We start from the raw sequence: 20,024 nt of genomic DNA, 5'->3' as shown, positions 1-20,024 counted from the left end.
TTTCACCCTGCCTTGTGCAAGCAGCCTGCAAACAGTCAAGCCCCATTGCTCTCCCTCTCTACTGAAGCAAAAATCTTCATTTACTTGAAGCTTAAGTAGCTTTCTCTGTTTGTTCCTTTTTCCTGTATAAGCACCTACCTTGATCCCACTCCCTGGGATCTGCAGCCACCTCTGCCCCTGAGGATGGTGAAGGTAAGCACCAACACTTCAAAGAGGAGCTGCCACTGCCACCAGCTCCTCATCTTCAGAGCCCCATTCCACCATCGTGGTGGCACCTGTGGGTTTGGGTCTGTGTTGCTGTGCAGGGTGGGAGGAGCCAGTGTCCCCAGCAGGAGCAACCAGGCCCCTTCTTTACTGGGAGAAGGGGGCATGGGCTAGATGTGGGAAAGACTGACACACTCCCTGCTGCAACTGCTTTTCAGGTAGTTAGTGATGAGGTCTCCCCTCAGCCTCCTTTTCTCCACTAAATGATCCCAGCTCCCTCAGGCGCTCCTCACGTGTCTTGTTTTCTAGTCCCTGCACCAGCTTCCTTGCTCTTCTCTGAATGCGCTCCAGCAGCTCAACATCCTTCTTGCAGTGAGGGGCCCAAAACTTAATATTTGAGGTGTGGCCTCACCGGAGCTGAGTATGGGGAACGATTGCTTCCATGGCCCTGCTGGCCGCACCGTTTCTGGTGCGGGCCAGGATGCCATTGGCCTACTTGGCCACCTGAGCATGCTGCTGGCTTGTGTTTAGCCAGCTGTTAACCAGCACCTCCAGGTCCTTTTCTGTTGGGCAACTTTCCAGCCACTCTTCCCCAGGCCTATACGGCTGCATAGGGTTGTTACGAGCCAAGTGCAGTGCCTGGCATTTAGCCTTGTCGAATGTCGTCCGATTGGATTCGGCCTGTTGATCTAGCCTATCCAGATCTCTATCTATATACCCATGATTTCAGGGTTTTGCTTTATTTCTTACTTTTCTCGTCACAGATTTAAACTGTGACATTGGTGTGTGTGTGGAAAAGTTAATGTAGCAATGTAGCTGTTACGATCTTCTGAGAGAAGTGCTGGGAAGATGAATGCTGTCACAGATGGAGGTTGGGGCAACAATAATACATCTCTGTGGAGGCTCTAGGCCTTCATGTGCAGCATGAGCAGGTACTAGCTGTAGCGGTATTTCCTAAGAAAATACAATGGCTGCTTTTGAGCCAGTGCTACTCCAACCTAGTGGAAGAAAGCCAGGCAGGGCAAAGTGTTCCCTCGGGTGCAGGGGAGTGCTGGGTGGAGCCTGGTGAGGGATGGTGAGCAGGCGAGGAGCTGTGAACGTGACCACAGAGGCACATGGGGTGGGAAGCGTTTCCACTTGTGATTTCACCTGGACTGCATGCCAACCTCGGCACACAATGTTATCGCTGCAAGCCAGCACATGGTCAGGGTGGTTGTGCTCATGCAGCTGGGGTCCCGGGAGACTTTCTTCAGTCCTTATAGCTTTCTGCCTTGGAGGCTCCTGTCAGAAACATGTCATGGCCTCGCTCTCTGTGTTTATTTCCACTTCTACTGGGTCTGCCTCTGGCTGTTGATAACCTGTGCCACTGAGGCAGCTATCTTGTGGTGGGGAGTAAAAGTGAACCACTTTGTCAGGAACTGAAACAGGGACCTCTGCTCTACCCCACCCCTCTCTGGCAACCTGTGCTGCTCTTGGCTGTTCCCTTATCTAGGCTTTATTGCTGTGCAAAATAGCCATGTTAATGACTCGGAAGGGACACTCGGTCCCTACTGCGCAATGGCTATGCTGTTCAGATAGAAACCCTTCCCGAGAAGCTCATTCCCCTTTCTGTAGCCCATGCAGTAGTTGAACCCATATGTGCTCTTGGATAGATACACTTCTTTGGGTCTCTGGCTCAGTTCCGTGGCAGTGTGTTTTGTGGGTCAGGGATGTGTGGTCTGTGTGTGGCTGTCTCTAATTTGTCAGTGTTAAATATCTTGCCTAAAAGGGACATCATCAGAAGCACTTGACGTTTTTGCAGCTCTCCTTCCATGGCAGTCTATGGAAATTTTATCTTCTCTCTTTCCGGGGCATGAGCTAGGTCAGCGCTGCCTCTAGAACTTGCAGTCTGAGCCTACTGTCTTCCCTCCACTAGCAGAAAGCCTGCTTTTTTTTTTTTTTTTTTTTTTTGAATAAGACTTTTATTGCCCCTTGCTTGCCTTTTTGCCCAGGCTTGTGCTCCATGCATCCTTTCATGAAAAGAAAGTCAGAAATCAATACCCCTTCCTGAATTCCTTGGCAGCTTTACTTTTCCCAGGACAGATGTTTCTATGACAGTTCCAGGTTTCCCTTGCTTTGGCAGGATAGGCAATACATCCAAAGAGTGTAGCTCTTTGGACTGGCTTGCAGGAAATGAAGTGGTTCCAACCTCTGACATCTGAGATTCATCAGTGACTGAAGTCTTTGGCATTGAGGAGACCTGTTAACCCAAGTGCCAATTCCCAGCTTAGTTAAAATCTACTTGTAGGAGCATCATGCAGCTCTCAACAGGTGTGCCAATGTATATACTAAATAGCATTCAAGAGAATTTGCAAGAGGTTTTTTGTGTCTGTTTTAGATACATGATTAGTGGCTGGCTATTCATCAGTCTTTGCAGGGCTGTCTGCAGGTTTACTGACAGCTTGCCAAGACAAGAATTTGTACTCCAATAGAGCTGAAACAGTACAGTAACAAGCAGGAGGTTGCTGGCATCTTCATGCTAGACAGATACAAGTCTGTTATGGGCGGCTCAGGTGCTGATACATGATACCCTTTCATACAAATGCCCCTAAAAGCTTTGTGGGGCATCTTCTGTGTTAAACTTGAAGGATGCAAGGTCTACATTCAAGCTGTCTCTAAGCTGTACTTTGGCATATGTATTGTCCTTGGGCAGCATGTTTATTCCTTTATTTCTTTTCTGCTGAGTGTTCTTTGATGTTCTTATTTTACTTTTCAGTAATTCTAGTCTTCTCACTTTCCATTTGCTTCTCACATGGTCTTGCTTTTGTCCTTCATGCTGTTTCTCTTGTATGGATAGCAAAGACAGGCACTAGCTTTCCAGAACGGAGAGATGAGACATGGCTTGCAGATGAGACCGGCTTTTGAAATGCATGAGCAAAAATCCCCAGGATAATGCTTCCTGGAGTTCCTCATGGATCATAAATTATTTTTGGGAGATGCACTAAAGAAGAGTAGAGCTCAGATATCAAATGATCAGTACAAGGTGAGAAGACAATCCTGGAAGGTACATTCTTTGTTCAAACCAGCTTTAGCAGGTAGTCATAAAAAAAAAAAAAAGCTGATTTTGAATCAGAAAATAAGCACTTTTTTTTCTAATTTGCTGAGTCTTGGGGTCATGGAGAAGGGATAATGGTGACATAAAATAAAAATAATTTTGATTTTGGAAGACCGTTATGAAAACTGGAGGTTAAACCAGGAACAGTATTGAGGTGATACACACACCTACATGTACATCCAAGGGTCACATTAGCTCTTTCAAGCACAGAGTTTTGCTGTGAGCTCATGTGCAGCTCCTCAGCTGCCCTGAGATCGGAGTCCTCTGCAGAGTCATTGCTTCCCTGGACAAAGTTCTTCGTAGCAGAGCTACAGCTCTTCTCCTTGTGGATGTGCAAGACATGACCTTCCTTCCCCTAAAGCGAGCCCTCTCTGCGTGTTTCCAACTAACTGTGTCATCCGGGATGCACTAGATCAGCTGTCCCCCTTTTCATGATATATCTGTTTTCTGGGCTTAACAAATATTTTGCAAATGTCACTGTTTTCTTCCAGGTTATGGACTAAAAATATTATGAGGGCAAAGACCAAAGCCGTACAGGATTTTGGTACAAACATACTGTAAACTTAACCACTTCTGCTTCTCAGTTGTATTTTGGGACCAGTCCGATAGGCCATTTATAGCCCATTTAATGACTGTTATCTTATTTTTATGTCAAGCAAGTTCTTTAATCAAATTGCCATGAGATAGAAGGGAAACTGCCCTCCAGGATCTTAAGCATACTGTACCAGCTTTGCTATATTTAACAATGATATGTGCAGTTTCCTCAGAGAAAAATATCAACACTGTTGAATTGCATGAATTTTCTATAAAGCCAGGGGTGCTTGTCCCCAGTTATATTTCCCTCCTTTTTGTCTTTACTCTCTGTGTTAGCCATTTAATTATTTAGTTTAGGACTGAGATCATATCACAGGTCTGTAGTTAGCTATGAATAATTACAGTTACGACATAATTATACCACAGTTATGCCTCTCTATGTAGACTTTACAACATGCCAGATTACAGGCTTTCTTCTCCTTTGCACCAAGAGGTACAGATCAATACAAATAGTGCAAGACTTCCTGTGCAGTTTGTTTTTTTTTTTTTTTTTAAAAAAAGAAAGTTTTAGTGTAAAGTATCCCATCCTGCTGATTTTAAAATACCTGGTTTTAGTAGCTGGTATTTAATTTTTCTGATAAGTTATAGGAATAGACAAGTCATCAAAAATGTTGTCTTCATCTACTTTTTTTCCTGGCAGTTGGACAGAAGTTTTTATTGACTTCATCTGTCTTGTCTGCATTATTATTGAACAATCTAACATTTCCAACTGATAAAGGATCAATACCTTGATTAGGACTCATTTCATTCTTAATTTACTTTAAAAAAAAAAAAAAAAATGCTTTATCAGTCTTTTTTCCCATTTCACTTCCATCATCAGTTTTTTGTAATTTCTGTCTTCTGGTTTATATTCAGCCTCTCCTTTATTTGCTATACAAGTTTGACTTATTTTAAAGCCACCACCACTTCCTTTTTACATCTGATTGTAGTTTTTTAATCATTACGCTGTTCTTTACTGGGGGTTGTGTATTTTTGGTGACTAGTAAATTCTTTTAAGCAGTTCTCAATCGTTATTCATATTTTCTTATTTAAATCCCAATTCTCTTCAGGGCTAGGAAACAGACCTTTTTAAAGCATTATGCCCTTGAAGGCATTGCATTACCGTTTTGGACCTCTTTTGCTTTCATTTAACAATGCAGTTAAGCTGTAAGCCTGTTACTCGTTTCTGATTTCTACCAGTACTTTAGCCACTTGGATGAGGTGAAACACAAGTTTTGAACGTTTTGGACTTAAGATTTGTAAAATCACAAAACTGCTTAGAACATTTAAAAATCCCTAGAGCTATTTTTAAGTCAGCAACATCAGCATGTGTTAAACTAAATAATCATTTAGCTTTCTTTTTTCTTTAGGTAAGACTTGAATAACCAATGCTCCCATATGCCAGTGTTGCTCAGCTGTCTGTTGCAGATCCAAGTCATTGCAGCAGTTATTTGAATACTGATATTCAGTATTGTTAATTAGAAAATCAGAATTCAAAATCACAAGCAAGAGACCAGGTAATACCTTTTCTTTTTCTAGCCTGCTTCTGCTATCTCAATCTTTGTTAGGGCTATAGACATTGATTTTAACACTCAGTCACACAAGCCATCCCAGAATCTTTTACAATTTCTTATAGCTGTAGGATCCTGGGCAGGCAAAGCCTCAATGAATATAAAATGGAAAGGGATGCCACGACTGTATACAGCTGAAGATGATATATTAGAATGGACTTGACTTCTATATTGTGCTTCTGTAAAGAAGGACATACTTTTGAAAGGAAAAGCTGGGGCTGCAGCTGAATATACCTGACACCACTCAGCAGAGCTGATGTACAGCAGCAGGATTAGAAAGCCAGACATGCTGCTTCCTGGGCTGGAGCAGGGTGACAACTTATTACTGTTTGCATCCTCTCTTCAGAGCTTCAGGGACGCTCTTCCTCTCTTAAGGGACCGGAGTCACAAACCATTAAAATACATGCTTGTGTTTTGCTGAGGAACCATCTGTAGTAATACCTGCATTCACTGTAATGGTACTTATCGATCAGACAAGAATGGGGGCGTGTGGTGCTGAGAAAGTAGAAGAGTTATTGACAGCTGCTGTTCCAAAGTGGGACTCGTCAAAGTAGTAGCTGCTGAAAGTTTGCCAGGTCTGACACAGAATGAGGGATACCCAAAGAGTCTTAATGCTCCTTGTACAAGGATCCTAATAATGCTTTTAACCATATTACTGTTAATATTTATTCTGAGTAGTAACAGGACTCTAAGGGATTGCAGTTTGCTGGAAATAATGGGGAAAAAAAAAAAAAGGTTTCTTCAAACTGGAAGCCCTTCAGCCCTAGCATCTATATTTTCTACATATTCTTCCTGCCTCCCTCCACCTTGCTGTTTATTAATTTGAAGCCAAATTATCTCAGGGAATGCCCAAGACCTTTGGATGGATGATTTATCTGGATGAGTGGGTTATCTTCTTAATCAGGAAAAGAGAACGACTGGCTCAACAGTTTCCAAGTTCAATAACATCCTTCTTAATAAATTGCTGAGGCATGAGAGGTTTCCGTTCCTTGCTGGCATCTTTACACTGTGCCCAAAGAAACAATCATATCAGGTTCAGGAAGGCAAATGACTGAAAGGGCAGGGAAACAGGAACCGTCCCCACGGATGTCCTCCCCAGAGAGGCTGGGAACGTACTCTGCTGTGGGAAATGGGATGCTGAGGTCAGCCAGAGTGCACGGCAGGTATGCTCATCTCTTGGGACAGGGAGAAATAGGGATGGTGGCCTGCTCTGCCATTCCTCCCACTGCCCTGTCCTGCTTATGAGCTTTCCTGAGCCACCTCCATGCCTTGTGTGCATGGGGTACCTCCATTTCAGAATGATGTGGTGTGGAAATGAAGGCAGGGAGATAAAGGTGGAGAGTGGGTGGTGACAACGCTCCTGAGAGCCCTGAGCCTACCACTCAGCAAGGCAGGCCTTGGTGGTGTTAGGATTGCCCAGAAGAAGGGAGAAATGACTAGGGAACGAGCCCCCAGCAGAAACTGAAAGGCAACAAACCTTGTGGACAGGGAGGTAACACAAGAAGTTTCCAGACGTGCCCTCTTGTTCAGGTCCTTCAGAAGCTTGGTCCCTTCCAGCATCTTGTGCCTGAGAATGTTAAGGGATTGTACAAAAAGCCTTGATAAAACAAACACACGGATCTCTGCAAGGGTTGGGGAAATATGAGCCCCTATTTTACTGGCAGGCCTGGAGCAATTATTACCAGAAGTGTTATCAGGTACATGTTCCTCCCGTCCCTGGATCCGCTTTATGTAGTACAGATTGGCGGTAAGCAATGTGTTCCCTGAGTGCTCTGATACCTCACAACAGTTAATCCGTCTCTCTGAGGAGGATCTCAACAGCAGTGGAAAGGACATAATGTAGAAAATATGTAGAGAGAAATTTGAGTCCAGGGGCCACCTAAGTATGCAGCTGCCAGTCTTCTCAGTGATGCCCTCCAGCTCATGTGCTGCATCTCCATGTCTGACCAGGGCAGGTTCAGGGCAAGAGAAGGGGCTAGGTAAGAGGACACATGGGGACCCAGGAAAAGTATTTTCTCTATGATGGCTCTGTAATGCACATGCTACACCTTGTCTACAAGCTCTGTGCCCTGTCCCAGCGCACCTGTTCAGAAATAACATCTGCTTTAGGGTGAGAACATGGAATTTCTAACCTGGGCGCTGTTGTAAAGTCTGTGAAGCTCAGTCAAGTTCTAAGTGAAGTCATGCTGAGCAGTGAAATCACGTGTCTAAGATTATTCTTCTCTTCCTAGTGCTGTTTGTGCTTCTGCTGCAGTACACCTACCTTTGACCATTGACAGCGTATCTCCTTTGCCTTACAGTTACTTTGTGAGCTTAGTTCAGATTTTATTATTAACTGTGCTGTTATTAAAGGGGAAATCGTGCAGGTCAGTTATACATCACAAATGTTTGTTGGGTAAGGGATACAGATTCAAGAGAAAACACAGACTATACTATCAAAAGGAATGCTTTGTCAACAAAGTCGACACTGTTTACATAGGCAAAATCAATGCCATAAAAAAGTGATCTTCACATCAGCTTATCTACATCTATTTAACCATTAAAAAGGTACTATAAAAATTGTATTCCAAGCATATCATCTTAAGATCAACTGCATCATCTTAACTTTCCTGTGCTCGCCTTAGTTTTGTATCTGCAGAAAAGGTTTAAGACATGAGGGAAGAGAAAGGTAGGGTGCAGACATAGCATAACAGACACCTTGTGCCGCCTTTCTCAGCCATTGCATCCCTCGGTTTCCCCTGGTGCTGTGCAGTGCATGAGTGAGAAAACACCGCCCGCTAGTGGTTTAGGCTGTGGGAGCCCGAGAGACCGCTTGGCAGAGGCTGTTTTCCTATTTTTGCTTTGCTGATGCCGCTCCAGCGGTTCTGCCGAGATGAGGTGGGTGGCTATTATTGCTCCAAAGATAAAATCAGCATCTCTGGAAAAGGTCAGCGCTAAACTGTGCGAGAAGAAGAGGTTCTTACTGGCAGTGCCGTGGGTCACTCGCATGCTGTTTTTCATGGTTAGCTTTAATGTCCAGATGAAATGCTCTAAATAAGGCACGGCATTTAATCTCACATTTGCGATAGTAGGAGAACGAATTGTGGTTACGAAATGTGGTTACGTTAAGCATGAAGCTCTAAATCCACAGCACATTCAGAGCAATCACTGCTTACTGAAGTGAAGTATAAAGCAGTGACCATCCCAAAGCTTCCTCGAGGACAGCCCTCCTTGCAGGGCAGGCAGAGGGTGTGGAGACACCTCTGCTAGCCTGGCACGAGCTAGCCCCAGCATGGGAAGCAGCATAGCACCAGTGTGCTTCACACTGCCCCAGCTCATTAGCCCCACTCTGGAGAGGAGATAATTAGCTCAAGTGGAACACGTTGCTGACACAGCAGACCTGCTTTCAGATCTGAGCTGATATCTGCCCAGCTCAGCATTGCGCTGTGTGGTGTAGGCAACTCAGGATGTCCAGGCTGAGTTTTCAGGGTGGGTGGCAAGATACTTTTTATTTACTGAAGATATTTCTTGGAGACAAGTGCCAAGAAATCATAAAACTGTAGGGCCGAAGACCTCAGAAAGCCTCCCCCTTCCCTTCCAATTGTTTTCCTTTTTATGAGATAAGATCATTCTTAACAGATGTTTGTTTACCTCTTCATAAAAACCTCCTGTGATTCTACAGCCTCCCCAAGCAGTGTGCTGCAGTGCTTTGCTGTTCTTACCGCTGCAAAGTGTTTTTCTAATGTTTAGCTATATCATCTTTATTGCAAATTAAGCTGATTATTTCTTCTTCTACTTCTGGTGAATGTGGAGGACAACTGCTTAGTCTTTCTACCCATTATAACAAATGTTTATGTGCTGGAAGACTGTTACCATGCTTCCCCTCCTGTTGTTCTTTTCCTAGAGAAAACAAACCCAGTTCTTTTATCCATTCCTTATAAGTCATGTTTTTTTTTTTTTTTTTTTTTCCTTTTTTTTTCTTTTTTTTTTTTTTTTTTTCATCTCTTATCTTTTTTCTTTTGGACTTTCTCCAATTCGTCAACATCTTCTGTAAAATGTAGTGCCTGGAACTGGACATACTGTTCCTGCTGAGAGCTCAGCACTACCCAGTAAATGCACAGAATAATTGCTTCCTTTGTCTTATACACAAAACTCCCCTTAAAGCACTTCAGAATGAGATTTGTCTTTTTCTGTGGGAATCTCACTTAACAGACTTGTATTCGGTCCCACCCCAGCCCTTTCTGTGCTGCACTGCTGTCAAAATGGTCATGATCTACTTTGGACCAGTGTGTTTGGTGTCTATGCCCTCATCATTTCTGAATTATACCTTGATGCAATCACCTCTGCAGGCCAGCTCTCCAGTGTCTCCTGTTCATTTCAACTTCTGATCTCTCCCATCCCTCTGTCTTCAGAAGGGATGGCAGACCCCAACCCAGCTGACATCCTTTCCCTTTTGTCCTCCGTTTTGTTGTCTGAATCACTCAAGGAAACGCAGACCAGCCCTGGGGCCAGAACTTCAGGGAGGTGATCCTCCCAGCTGGCAAAGCGAAGCCCTGATAATTACCCTTTATTATGGTACTTCAACATGTGTAGATGCTGCACAGTGGTCTGCTTGCTGCTCTGGGGGAGTCTGTGATCTAGATATTTCTGAAATGCTCACTAAAGTCAACATAGTTGATATCTACCATTTCCTTCTCATCTACCAGACCTATTAGTCAAAGAAGAACATTAGCCTGGTTTGACAAGGTTTGTTCTTCAGAATTCCCTGCTGGTTGTTTCTTATCACCTTATTGTCCTTTAAATACTTATAAATTGATTGTTTCATAATTGGCTCCAGTATCTTTCTAGGTATCACAGGCTGACTGGCCTGTAATTCCCCAGGTCCTCTTATAACAGTAATTTTCAGAGCAGAACTGCATTTAAGTTAAAGAGATATTGAAAGGCATTCCACTTTTGCTCTGCTTATCTTTATTCGTTGTCTAGTTTTGTTCCATCCCTTAAATTAAAAACATATTTCCCATAAGTATTTATCTTCCACTTGAGCCCCAGATTAATCCAACCCTGACTTCACCTTTTCTGTTACTTGCATACTTCCCCAGTTTCCCTCCTTCTTGATGCTTTATATTTTTCCCCCTCTCTTTTCTTTCCATTTTGTTTGAAGTTTTCTAGCGAAATATATTCTCCAGTTCCCTGAGGGCTCTGAAAAGATGCTCAACTTTGGGCAAATCCTGAAAAAATCTTAGAGCTCTGCCCTTAAAATGGGGACACTGACATTTGCCAGTTTTGCAGGGACATGGCAAGTTCTGTCCAAAGATTTGTCCAGCACTAGCTACGTTTAAATGATTTCTGACGCCAGTAGGTGGTAGAGAGAAGAGGAAGTCTGGGGTGATTCTCATCTCTAATGATCAGACTGGTAGACAGTTTTGGCTCAAGGATGGACAAAGAAGCATGTTACTAGAAAGCAAACATCCACTAAGTTGGGTGGTCATCTAGCAGAGAAGAGCATTGGGTAAAGCTCCCAGGTTCTTGCAGGGAGGCTGAATATATCTGATATTCAGCTTCAGCCATGAGTGAAAGGTTTGTGTGTTCAGCAGAAGAACAGGAAGCATGTGCCACTTTCTAGCTAAGCAGATCAGGAGAAGATAACTTTGTTTGACGGAGAGGTATCATTATCCAGGGTTATGCGCTATATAATTGCACAATCTGCTATCATGCATGAACAGAGCTGTTCAATAGCATGGCCCTGCCTTGTCCTGACATCATGTCTGTGTTGAAAATCCATCTGGAATGAAAAATCTCACATTCCCCAAGTGACCTCGTAGTTTGTGAGCAAAAGACTGAATTATAGTGGAGATTTTACTGTCTCAGTGGTGCCAGGAGATGGGAGCTCAGTGACCAACTTCAAAGCAGCTCAAGAATGAGAAGTCATAGAATCACAGAACAATTTGTCTTGGAAGTGACCTTAAAGCCCACCCAGTTCCAACCCCGTGCCATGGGCAGGGACACCTCCCACCAGACCAGGCTGCCCAAAGCCCCATCCAGCCTGGCCTTGAAACACCCCCAGGGATGGGGCATCCACAGCTTCTCTGGGCAACCTATGCCAGGGCCTCACCTCCTTCTGAGTAAAGAATTTCATCCTCATATCTAATCTAAACCTACCCTGTTTTAGTACAGAACTATTACTCCTTATCTTATCACTACCCTCCTTTATAAAGAGTCCTTCTCCAGCTTTCTTGTATGTCCCCTTTAGGTACTGAAAGGCTGCTCTAACATCTCCCCAGAGCCTTCTCTTCTCTGTGTTGGACAACTCCAACTCTCTTAGCCTGTCTTCCTAGGAGAGGTGCTCCAGCCCTCTGATCATCCTTGTGGCTCTCATCTGAATGGTCTTCCTTTTTTCTTTTTTAAAAGTGGAGGTTATATTTCCCCTTTTCCAGTTGGTGAAGACTTCACCAGGTTGCCACTTCTTAAATATGATGGATAGTGGCTTAGCAGCTTCATCTGTTAGTTCCCTCAGGACCCTTGGGTGCATCATATCAGGTCCCATAGACTTGTGCACCTTCAGATTCCTTAGCTGGTCTTGAACCTGATCTTCTCCTACAGTGGGTGGTTCTTCATTCTCGCAGTCTTTGCCTTTGCCTTCTGGGACTTGTGCTGTGTGGCTAGAGCTCTTGCTGGTGAAGACTGAAGCAAAGATGCTGTTGAATACTTCAGCATTCTCCAGATCCTAGGTAATCAGGTCTTCTGCTTCTTTCTGGAGAGGACCCACATTTTTCTTAGTCTTTTATCACTGAGATACTAAAGAAGCCTTTCTCATTGACGTTGACATTCCTGGCCAGATTTAATTCTATCAGGGCTTTAGCTTTCCTAACCTATTCCCTGGCTGCTCAGACAATTTCCCTGTGTTCCTTCCAGGCGACCTGTCCTTGCTTCCACTCTCTGTAGGCTTCCTTTTTGTTTTTGAGTTTGTCCTGGAGCTTCTTGTTCATCTGTGAAGGCCTTCTGTCATTTTTGCCTGACTTCTTCTTTGCTGGGATGCATCACTCTTGAGCTTGGAGGAGGCGATTCTTGAATATTAGCTTTCTTGGACTCCTCTTCCCCCAGGGCTTTATCCCAAGGTACTCTATCAAGCAGATCCCTGAAGAGGACAAAGTCTGCTCTCATGAAGTACTGGGTAGTGAGCTTGCTACAAGTTCTCCTCAATGAAGCAAACTTATTTCCAAAGAAAATAATGTCTTAAAAGTGCTAGAGACATCCATGGTTTTTCTGAAGGCAAGAAGTCCTAGTAACAATGTTACTCACATCAGCCACAAGTATTTCTTGTACTGGTATTTGGTGATGGATGTACTCAGCACTTCTACACATTACTTAATGAAAGCATAAAAATTAGGCCAGGTACACAGGTTGGAAGTGTTGATCAGAGTTGATTTGGCACTGTCAGTGTTGCAGTTCTTGTGCAGACTCACACAGATGTCCCATGCTCTGTTAGGTCCAGTCTTCTAGACCTTTGGTTTTATTGTCTCTCCTCCTTTCTTTCACAGCCACCACCTTCATATTACAAAGGTAGCCTTGACTCCCAGCACTTCCCCGATGGCTGAGAGAGTCAAGTCCAATTGTTCTTTTACTGCTCTGCCCTCTCTTCTCCATCCCCATCTCAATCACTTCCCTGTGTAGTCCCAATACAAGAGGAATTCCTCATTGGCCATCTTTATTTAGGCTATGTTCTGTACTTGTGCAGGAGGAGGAGGCCCTAGTGAGCTGGAAAATCTGTCCCAGAGCCTTGTTGCCTTGTTTTTTTTTGTTTGTTTGTTTTTTTTTCAGGAATCCAGTTAAAGGCACCATGTGGTTTTCCCCAAACCAGAAATGTCCAGCAAGCTCACTGTTCCCATATTAAAGGCTGTGCATCCCAGTGATAGCAAAAAACTCACACTGATCGTTCAAGTGAAGGTTACATATATCCAAAGATGAGTAACTTGAATACAATTTCTGCATCAGCTACATCTTGCAAGCAGTTTTGCATCTTGCCAGAAAGTGTTTGATATTTGGAGAGTATTTGCAAATGGCAGATAAGAAGTTAATGGGAAATGTCTCTGACAGTAGCTGGATGTAATTAAGAGATGGACTGTAGCCATGTAGTTACATACCAGATCTCAGTTTTGGCTTATTTAATTAGAGAGATAGGGCCCAGAAAAGGGATATGCATGTTCAGCCAGCGCTGTTTTTCAAAAGAATAGTTTCAGTCTGAAAAGGGACGGGCAGTTTAATGTCTGAACCATTTGGCCTCTGTGATACAGCAGCTTGCAGGCATTATTTAAAGACATTAGCTCCTGGTTGTATCAGTCAGTCCTCTGTCTTTTACTGTTTCCCAAAGTGGGGATGAGGGTGGCAGTGACAACCATTAGTACATGACTCATGTACTCATCCTAGTTTATCTCAGCAGCGACTAGCAAAACAAAACAACAAAATAATTCCTTGCTCTTCTTTACCATCCTTATTCCTCTCGTTGAACAAACTGTGCCTGTTCTTAATCAGTGCATATTCTTGGGCTCTGTATCTTCTCCTCTGTGTGTCCTCTCGCCAGGAAGTCTCTTCCAATGCTTTATATAGCTTGAGCTGAAAAATGTTGTGTACCAGACCTCTACTGCTTCTCTATTAAGAGAGTGATTTATTAAGGTGTTCAGAATATGACCTTTATTCCAACTTCATGCATAGAGATTGATTTTTCTTTGTCTCTAAACTGGTCCCTCTTGCAAAATTTGATTCTCTTCCATCTCTAGCTCTTTTGAAATCCAGCCTGAAAACCATCCTCTCTGCTTCCAGTTGTGCCTTAGATACTGGGACTATGCAACTCAGCTTAAAAACTGCTTGGGAAGACAGCTGTTGAATTGAAGCTCTGAACCTACTTGGGCACAAATGCCCAGAAATGCTTAAAAGAGGCCTCAAACGATTGGTTTGAAGATATAATAATTTTGTAGCCCTCATGTTATAATATCTCTTTCAAATGACAGCTTTTCTAGAAACAGCATCTCCCAGAGCTATTCTGGGAAATTAAATTCCGTGGTGATTTTGTGTAAAGAGGGAGCAGAGCAACTTGCTGACTTGTCACTTTATAAGCTTGGTACCTGTATCATTGCCTAGCAGATCTTGCATCCATAATCTTCTTTTTCTTAGGAGCTGGGCAATGAGAGCATGTTCTGAACAATTCATACAGAAAAACCTACAAAAATACCACCTCAGCATAAAGTCATATCTTTTGCCTCATAATCAAAACTCATAGCGCAGTTGTCCTTGTGGATGCATTACTGAACGTGAGATATTTCTCTTCTGCAGGGTCTCCAGCATTTCTGCAGATGGCTGAGGGTAGGCAAGTATGCCTGAGGTAACATTCCTGTTTGCTGGGCTGATGGAATTCGGCTACACTCCTTAACAAAACAGTTTGTTTTAGACATTTTTGATGCATGTGCAAAATGCATTTGGAAGAAAAACTAAGCAGAACAAAGATGCTGAAAGGCTAGGCAGTAAAACTAGTATTTCTCAGCTTTGGATAAGATTGACTGATGGTTCTTTTTTCCTAGTAAAAGATGTTAAAGAGCAGACCAAAGTATCCAAGAATGCCAAACTCAGATGCATTGCCTTAGTGACCACCTGTGCTGGAAATCAGCCGTATGCCTTGGTTGTCAGAGCTGAGACTAGGGTAATAAATTAATTCAATTAGTTCTGCCACCACCAGAGATGTGGGTGCTCCGTCTTCACCTGTCTCATGATGACACCCAAAGACTAGTGAGTGGGGACACACACAGCTGTGCTGAACCACAGCAGATCTGCAGAGATGCTTCAGTCCCTGCTCAACTGTGCAAACTCCCCTTTATGCATGAATTAGGTTTTTACTGCCCATTGCCTTCTCCTCTCCCCCTTCCACTTTTTCATGTTCAGTGGATTCTCCTCTCTGTGTCTCTGCCTCTCTTTCTCTCTTTTTTTTTTTTTTTTCTCTCTCTATTGTTCCCCACATCACCAACTGCCACTCACTTCATAAAGCCGTCTGGCTCAGAGCTTAAATATTGCAGGGCAACTAAAACCTGCCATCAGAGCCAATTCAGTCATATCTGGTCAGTCGTGCGACAAGATTGGGACTTTTAGGGTAGGGAAGAAGAGAGACAAAAGTTCACTCTTCACTGCAGAGTGCCAAGAGAGGAGGGGGACACAATTCTTCGGTGGAACCTTTCCCAGTGGCAAGTTGCTTGCTCAACATCCTTAATCTATGCGATCTTTCTTGCTGGTAGCATGCTCAGATAGCAGCATCTGGAATAGCAGGGAGGGGGTTTGCAGAAAGCCCATGTGAGTTAGAATATGAGTCTGTCAACTCTGAGTGGGCTTAGGTGGACTCCTGCTCTTTTCCTCATGACAGGCAATTTAAGGGAAAAGGGGACTGCGTAAATTCATCTCTTTAATCTTTTTTTTTTTTCTTTCTTTTTTTCTTTTTTTCTTTATTTTTTTTTCTGAGATTTGAGGAGCTGGCTGACTGCAGGTGGAGTCCTAGGCATCTGAATTGGTTGTACTACTCATCTCCAATCCACCCAAAATTGTTCCTTAAAGTTAAGCCAACTGAGAAACCTTGAGTAACTTCACTTGCAGGAAATAGGGTGGCCATGACAGAGCGTTGAAAAATGTGGCAAGTGATCGCAGGAGTTTAGCCAAGTGTAGCAAGCTGCATCTGATAGAGTCAGGAAACATTTTTCCATCTCTTCTACAGTGAGTTTTCTGTGTGATAAGGTTTATCATGTCTAGAATGCTCTTCCATGCTGTAATGGAAATGTTCAACTGGTAGCTGTGGATAGCAGTGTGACTCACAAGGAAAGAAAGGGATGTAGTTCACTGCAGTGCCTGGGAACAATGGAGTTTATATCGTGCAGTCATGTTTTTTACAGAGTTGCACATGATTGGTAACTGTTTGGTGTACTTTGCTCTGTGAATTTGCAGAAAGAGAATGTTTAAATCAGTTTAGATAATGTATGTAAACAGCATAATCTTCTGCTAGACTTGTTAATGTAAGTGCTGACATTAACACACTCCTTTACACAACTTTAATGACTGAGAAAGTAGCAATTTTCTTCAGTGATTAAATTATATGTTTGCTGCTTGTGCTTGCAAGGTGTTTATGCACGCTGAAGGACTGTGTTTTGTCTTCATTTTCTAACGTGAATGTCTGGGGTTAAAATTTTACGGTGTTTGAAGATGAGAATAATCAGTCCATCTTGTTTTAGAAAAATGACATCACAAGGATTTTTTTCGTTGAAAATTTGTGAAATTCCCCAGAGTCACAGAACTCTCAATATTTTGTGTGTTTGTCTATGTGTGAATATGTACACAGAGTAGCTGAAACAGACTGGTATGCGTTGGTGTGTCATAACATATGGCATCACAAATATATCCCAGTGCTATCTGAAGGAGGAGGGAAGTTGAAATACTCAGATTTCCATACTGTTGACTGTACATTCTTTTTTCCTAGCACGTGTATATGTGTGTCTGCATCTGGAAAACTATAGATGGAGGTAGCATCTGAAAGATGGACTTCTAGGTCCCTGTGAACAGCTATTTTATGAATAATGTTAGCTGTTTCTATTGGTGCTGTCCACGAGTCGCTCTTTCTGGGTCACTGTAATATTCTGCACTCCTCAGAGACTTCAGACTACTGCGATATATTAAATCAGACAACCCCTAAAAAGTTTCCTCTTTATTCCTGCATTCATAGATTTTTCCCTTACCTAAAATTAAACAGTAGGTAGTTTTGGATACACAGGATGAAGCCCTGGCCAGGAATAACCCCTTATTATGTAAAAATATTGAGGGATGTAATGTTTGATCTGTGTTTCTTGAAAACTGACTACTTTCTTAGCTTTCCAATAGGATATCTGTAGCTGGCTTCTGTCTCTGTGTTAGCCTGGGATAGCAACACACATTTTACAGAGAAACTAGTATTTTAGGTTCCAGTGACAGATCTTTGTGTTTCTCTCCAGGTTGGTTCCAATGTCAGTGACGCAACTGACTTGAAAGGCAGATTCAGTAACTCCAATAATGCTAAATAATTATATCATATATAATGTTTATTGTATAGCAGAAATAGTAAATAAGGTAGTTATTAATCTTATAAAATATTACTTACATAGTAATGCTGTTGCTATTGCTATTGTTACCTAACAGAGTGATTTCTAATATGCGTTTAATATATGCAACCTATAGAGAGTCCAGGTTTGTATATATACAAGACGGGCACCAATTTGAGATCTGTTTGACCCATGTGTGGCTCTGCTGAAGAAGAGCCTGGGTGCTTGAAAGCTTCACTCCTTCTAACTGCTGCAGCTGCATGCTGATAAATGTGTTCTTCTGTACTGCTGGCAAGTGTCTGTACGTGTATAAACTCTAAGCAGGCACACACAACTGAGCTTACGAGAGACCACAGAAGACTCCTATCTGGAAAAGGAGTTAAATATACTCCTTGGCTCAAAAGTAAGTGACTGCTTAGAGCCAAGGAAGAAAGAATTTGGTAAGCAGTTTGCTCTGGCTTCTCAGAACTTCTCCTGCTAATAAATCGTTGTGATCAGGGCAAGCAAGAATCCTTCTTTCTGTTTCCAAAGCATGTTAGGGAAATACTAGTTGAAAGCAACAACAGGCATCAGTGGGAAAACATTAGCATAACTTGTGGTCATTCTCTTTCTTTTTTCTTTCCTTAGACAGTAAGAAATGGGTGACTGGAGTTTCTTGGGGAACATTTTAGAGCAGGTGAACGAGCAGTCCACTGTCATCGGGAGAGTTTGGCTCACAGTGCTCTTCATTTTCCGCATCCTGATCCTGGGGACAGCTGCCGAACTCGTATGGGGAGACGAGCAGTCAGACTTCGTGTGCAACACCCAGCAACCTGGTTGTGAGAACGTCTGTTATGATGAGGCCTTCCCCATCTCCCACATCCGGCTCTGGGTCCTACAGATCATTTTTGTATCCACACCTTCGCTAGTGTACTTTGGGCATGCGGTGCACCATGTCCGCATGGAGGAGAAGAGGAAAGAGAGGGAGGAAGCTGAGAGGCGGCAGCAAGCTGAGGTGGATGAAGAGAAGCTGCCCCTGGCTCCAAATCAAAACAAAGGCAACAACCCTGATGGGACGAAGAAGTTTCGCCTGGAGGGGACCCTCCTAAGAACCTACATCTCCCACATCATTTTCAAAATGCTTTTTGAAGTGGGTTTCATAGTTGGCCAATATTTCCTCTACGGCTTCCGAATTCTCCCCCTTTACCGCTGTGGGCGGTGGCCCTGTCCTAATCTTGTGGACTGTTTTGTCTCCAGGCCCACAGAGAAGACCATCTTTATTATGTTCATGCTGGTGGTGGCTTCTGTGTCCCTTTTCCTCAACCTGGTGGAGATCAGTCACCTGATCCTGAAAAGGATCCGGAAGGCTCTGAGAAGACCAGCAGAGGAGCAAGTGGGGGAGGTGCCAGAGAAGCCCCTCCATGCCATCACAGTCTCCTCCATCCCCAAGGCCAAAGGCTACAAGCTGCTAGAAGAAGAGAAGCCAGTGTCCCACTATTTCCCTCTCACAGAAGTAGGAGTTGAGCCCAGTCCCCTTCCGTCTGCCTTCAATGAGTTCGAGGAGAAGATTGGGATGGGGCCACTGGAAGATCTCTCCAGGGCATTTGATGAGAGGTTACCATCATATGCACAAGCAAAGGAACCGGAACAGGAGAAGGTAAGAGCAGAGGAGGAAGAAGAACAAGAAGAGGAACAGCCAGGACCTCAGGAAGAGCCAGGGGTGAAGAAAGCAGAGGAGGAGGTGGCGAGTGATGAAGTGGAAGGGCCTTCAGCACCTGCTGAACTCGCCACTGATATGAGACCTCTCAGCAGGCTAAGTAAAGCCAGCAGCCGGGCCAGGTCAGATGATTTGACTGTATGAGGGTGCAGGATACGGGGAGCACATGAAAAGGAAAAGGAGTAAAAGAAAAGAAGAGAGAAAGAATCAAAAGATATTTTAAGCAAAGTGCTAAATGGTCATTTGAATATTATTTCTGCTTGAGATTCTCAACTGGAAAGGTACTATCATGGTAACTGTGCCTTATTTGCCCTATATGTCCATTTGAAAAAAAACATTTTCCCTGTTTCCACATGCCAGCTCATTCCTTACAGTAATATTGATGCTGTAAACATAACTGATATCTTTTAAGACCAAATGTAGCAGTGAAACCCAAATGCCACCACTGTGAATGTACTTACTGGAAGCTTTGTGTTCCAAATTTTTCTAGGAACATGGGGAGGATCTGTCTCATGAGCCAGCCAGGTAGGGGGACAGCTGATACACGACCATATCTAGTAATTCTCTTTTTGTTTTCACCTATTGCATACTGAGCAGATCTCCCCTTCACCGTTGGCATGGAATTGCATTTATTTAATTAACAAAGTGAATTCTGTGTTTAGCATCACCACACTATAACAGTAAGCACTATTTCCCCTCTCTATTCAGAAAGAAAATGCCAAAAATGTCCACAACTTGTTTATACATGCAAATTTGAGTTAGGTAAAAATATTTTTCCTTTTTTCAAAAATATTTTTACTCTTCAAGTG

At 43.2% G+C, this 20,024-nt stretch overlaps 1 protein-coding gene across 15 annotated transcripts in view; it reads left to right on the top strand.

Moving 5' to 3' along the window:
• GJA8 (gap junction protein alpha 8) overlaps positions 1 to 19,654 on the top strand; it is a 60,576-nt gene extending 40,922 nt beyond the window's left edge. For all 15 annotated transcript variants that reach the window (XM_084520987.1, XM_084520988.1, XM_084520991.1 and 12 more), the window contains one exon: positions 18,147 to 19,654. In XM_084520987.1, the coding sequence (XP_084377113.1) occupies positions 18,157 to 19,359 (1,203 nt within the window). In that variant the 5' untranslated portion in view covers positions 18,147 to 18,156 and the 3' untranslated portion in view covers positions 19,360 to 19,654. The remainder of the gene's footprint in view (positions 1 to 18,146) is intronic.
• The last annotated feature ends 370 nt before the right edge of the window (positions 19,655 to 20,024 follow it).

This window comes from Aythya ferina (assembly GCF_964211825.1).
Source record: "Aythya ferina genome assembly, chromosome: 1".
In the NCBI taxonomy this organism is placed as follows: Eukaryota; Metazoa; Chordata; class Aves; order Anseriformes; family Anatidae; genus Aythya; species Aythya ferina.
This window is presented reverse-complemented; position numbering and strand designations above follow the sequence as displayed.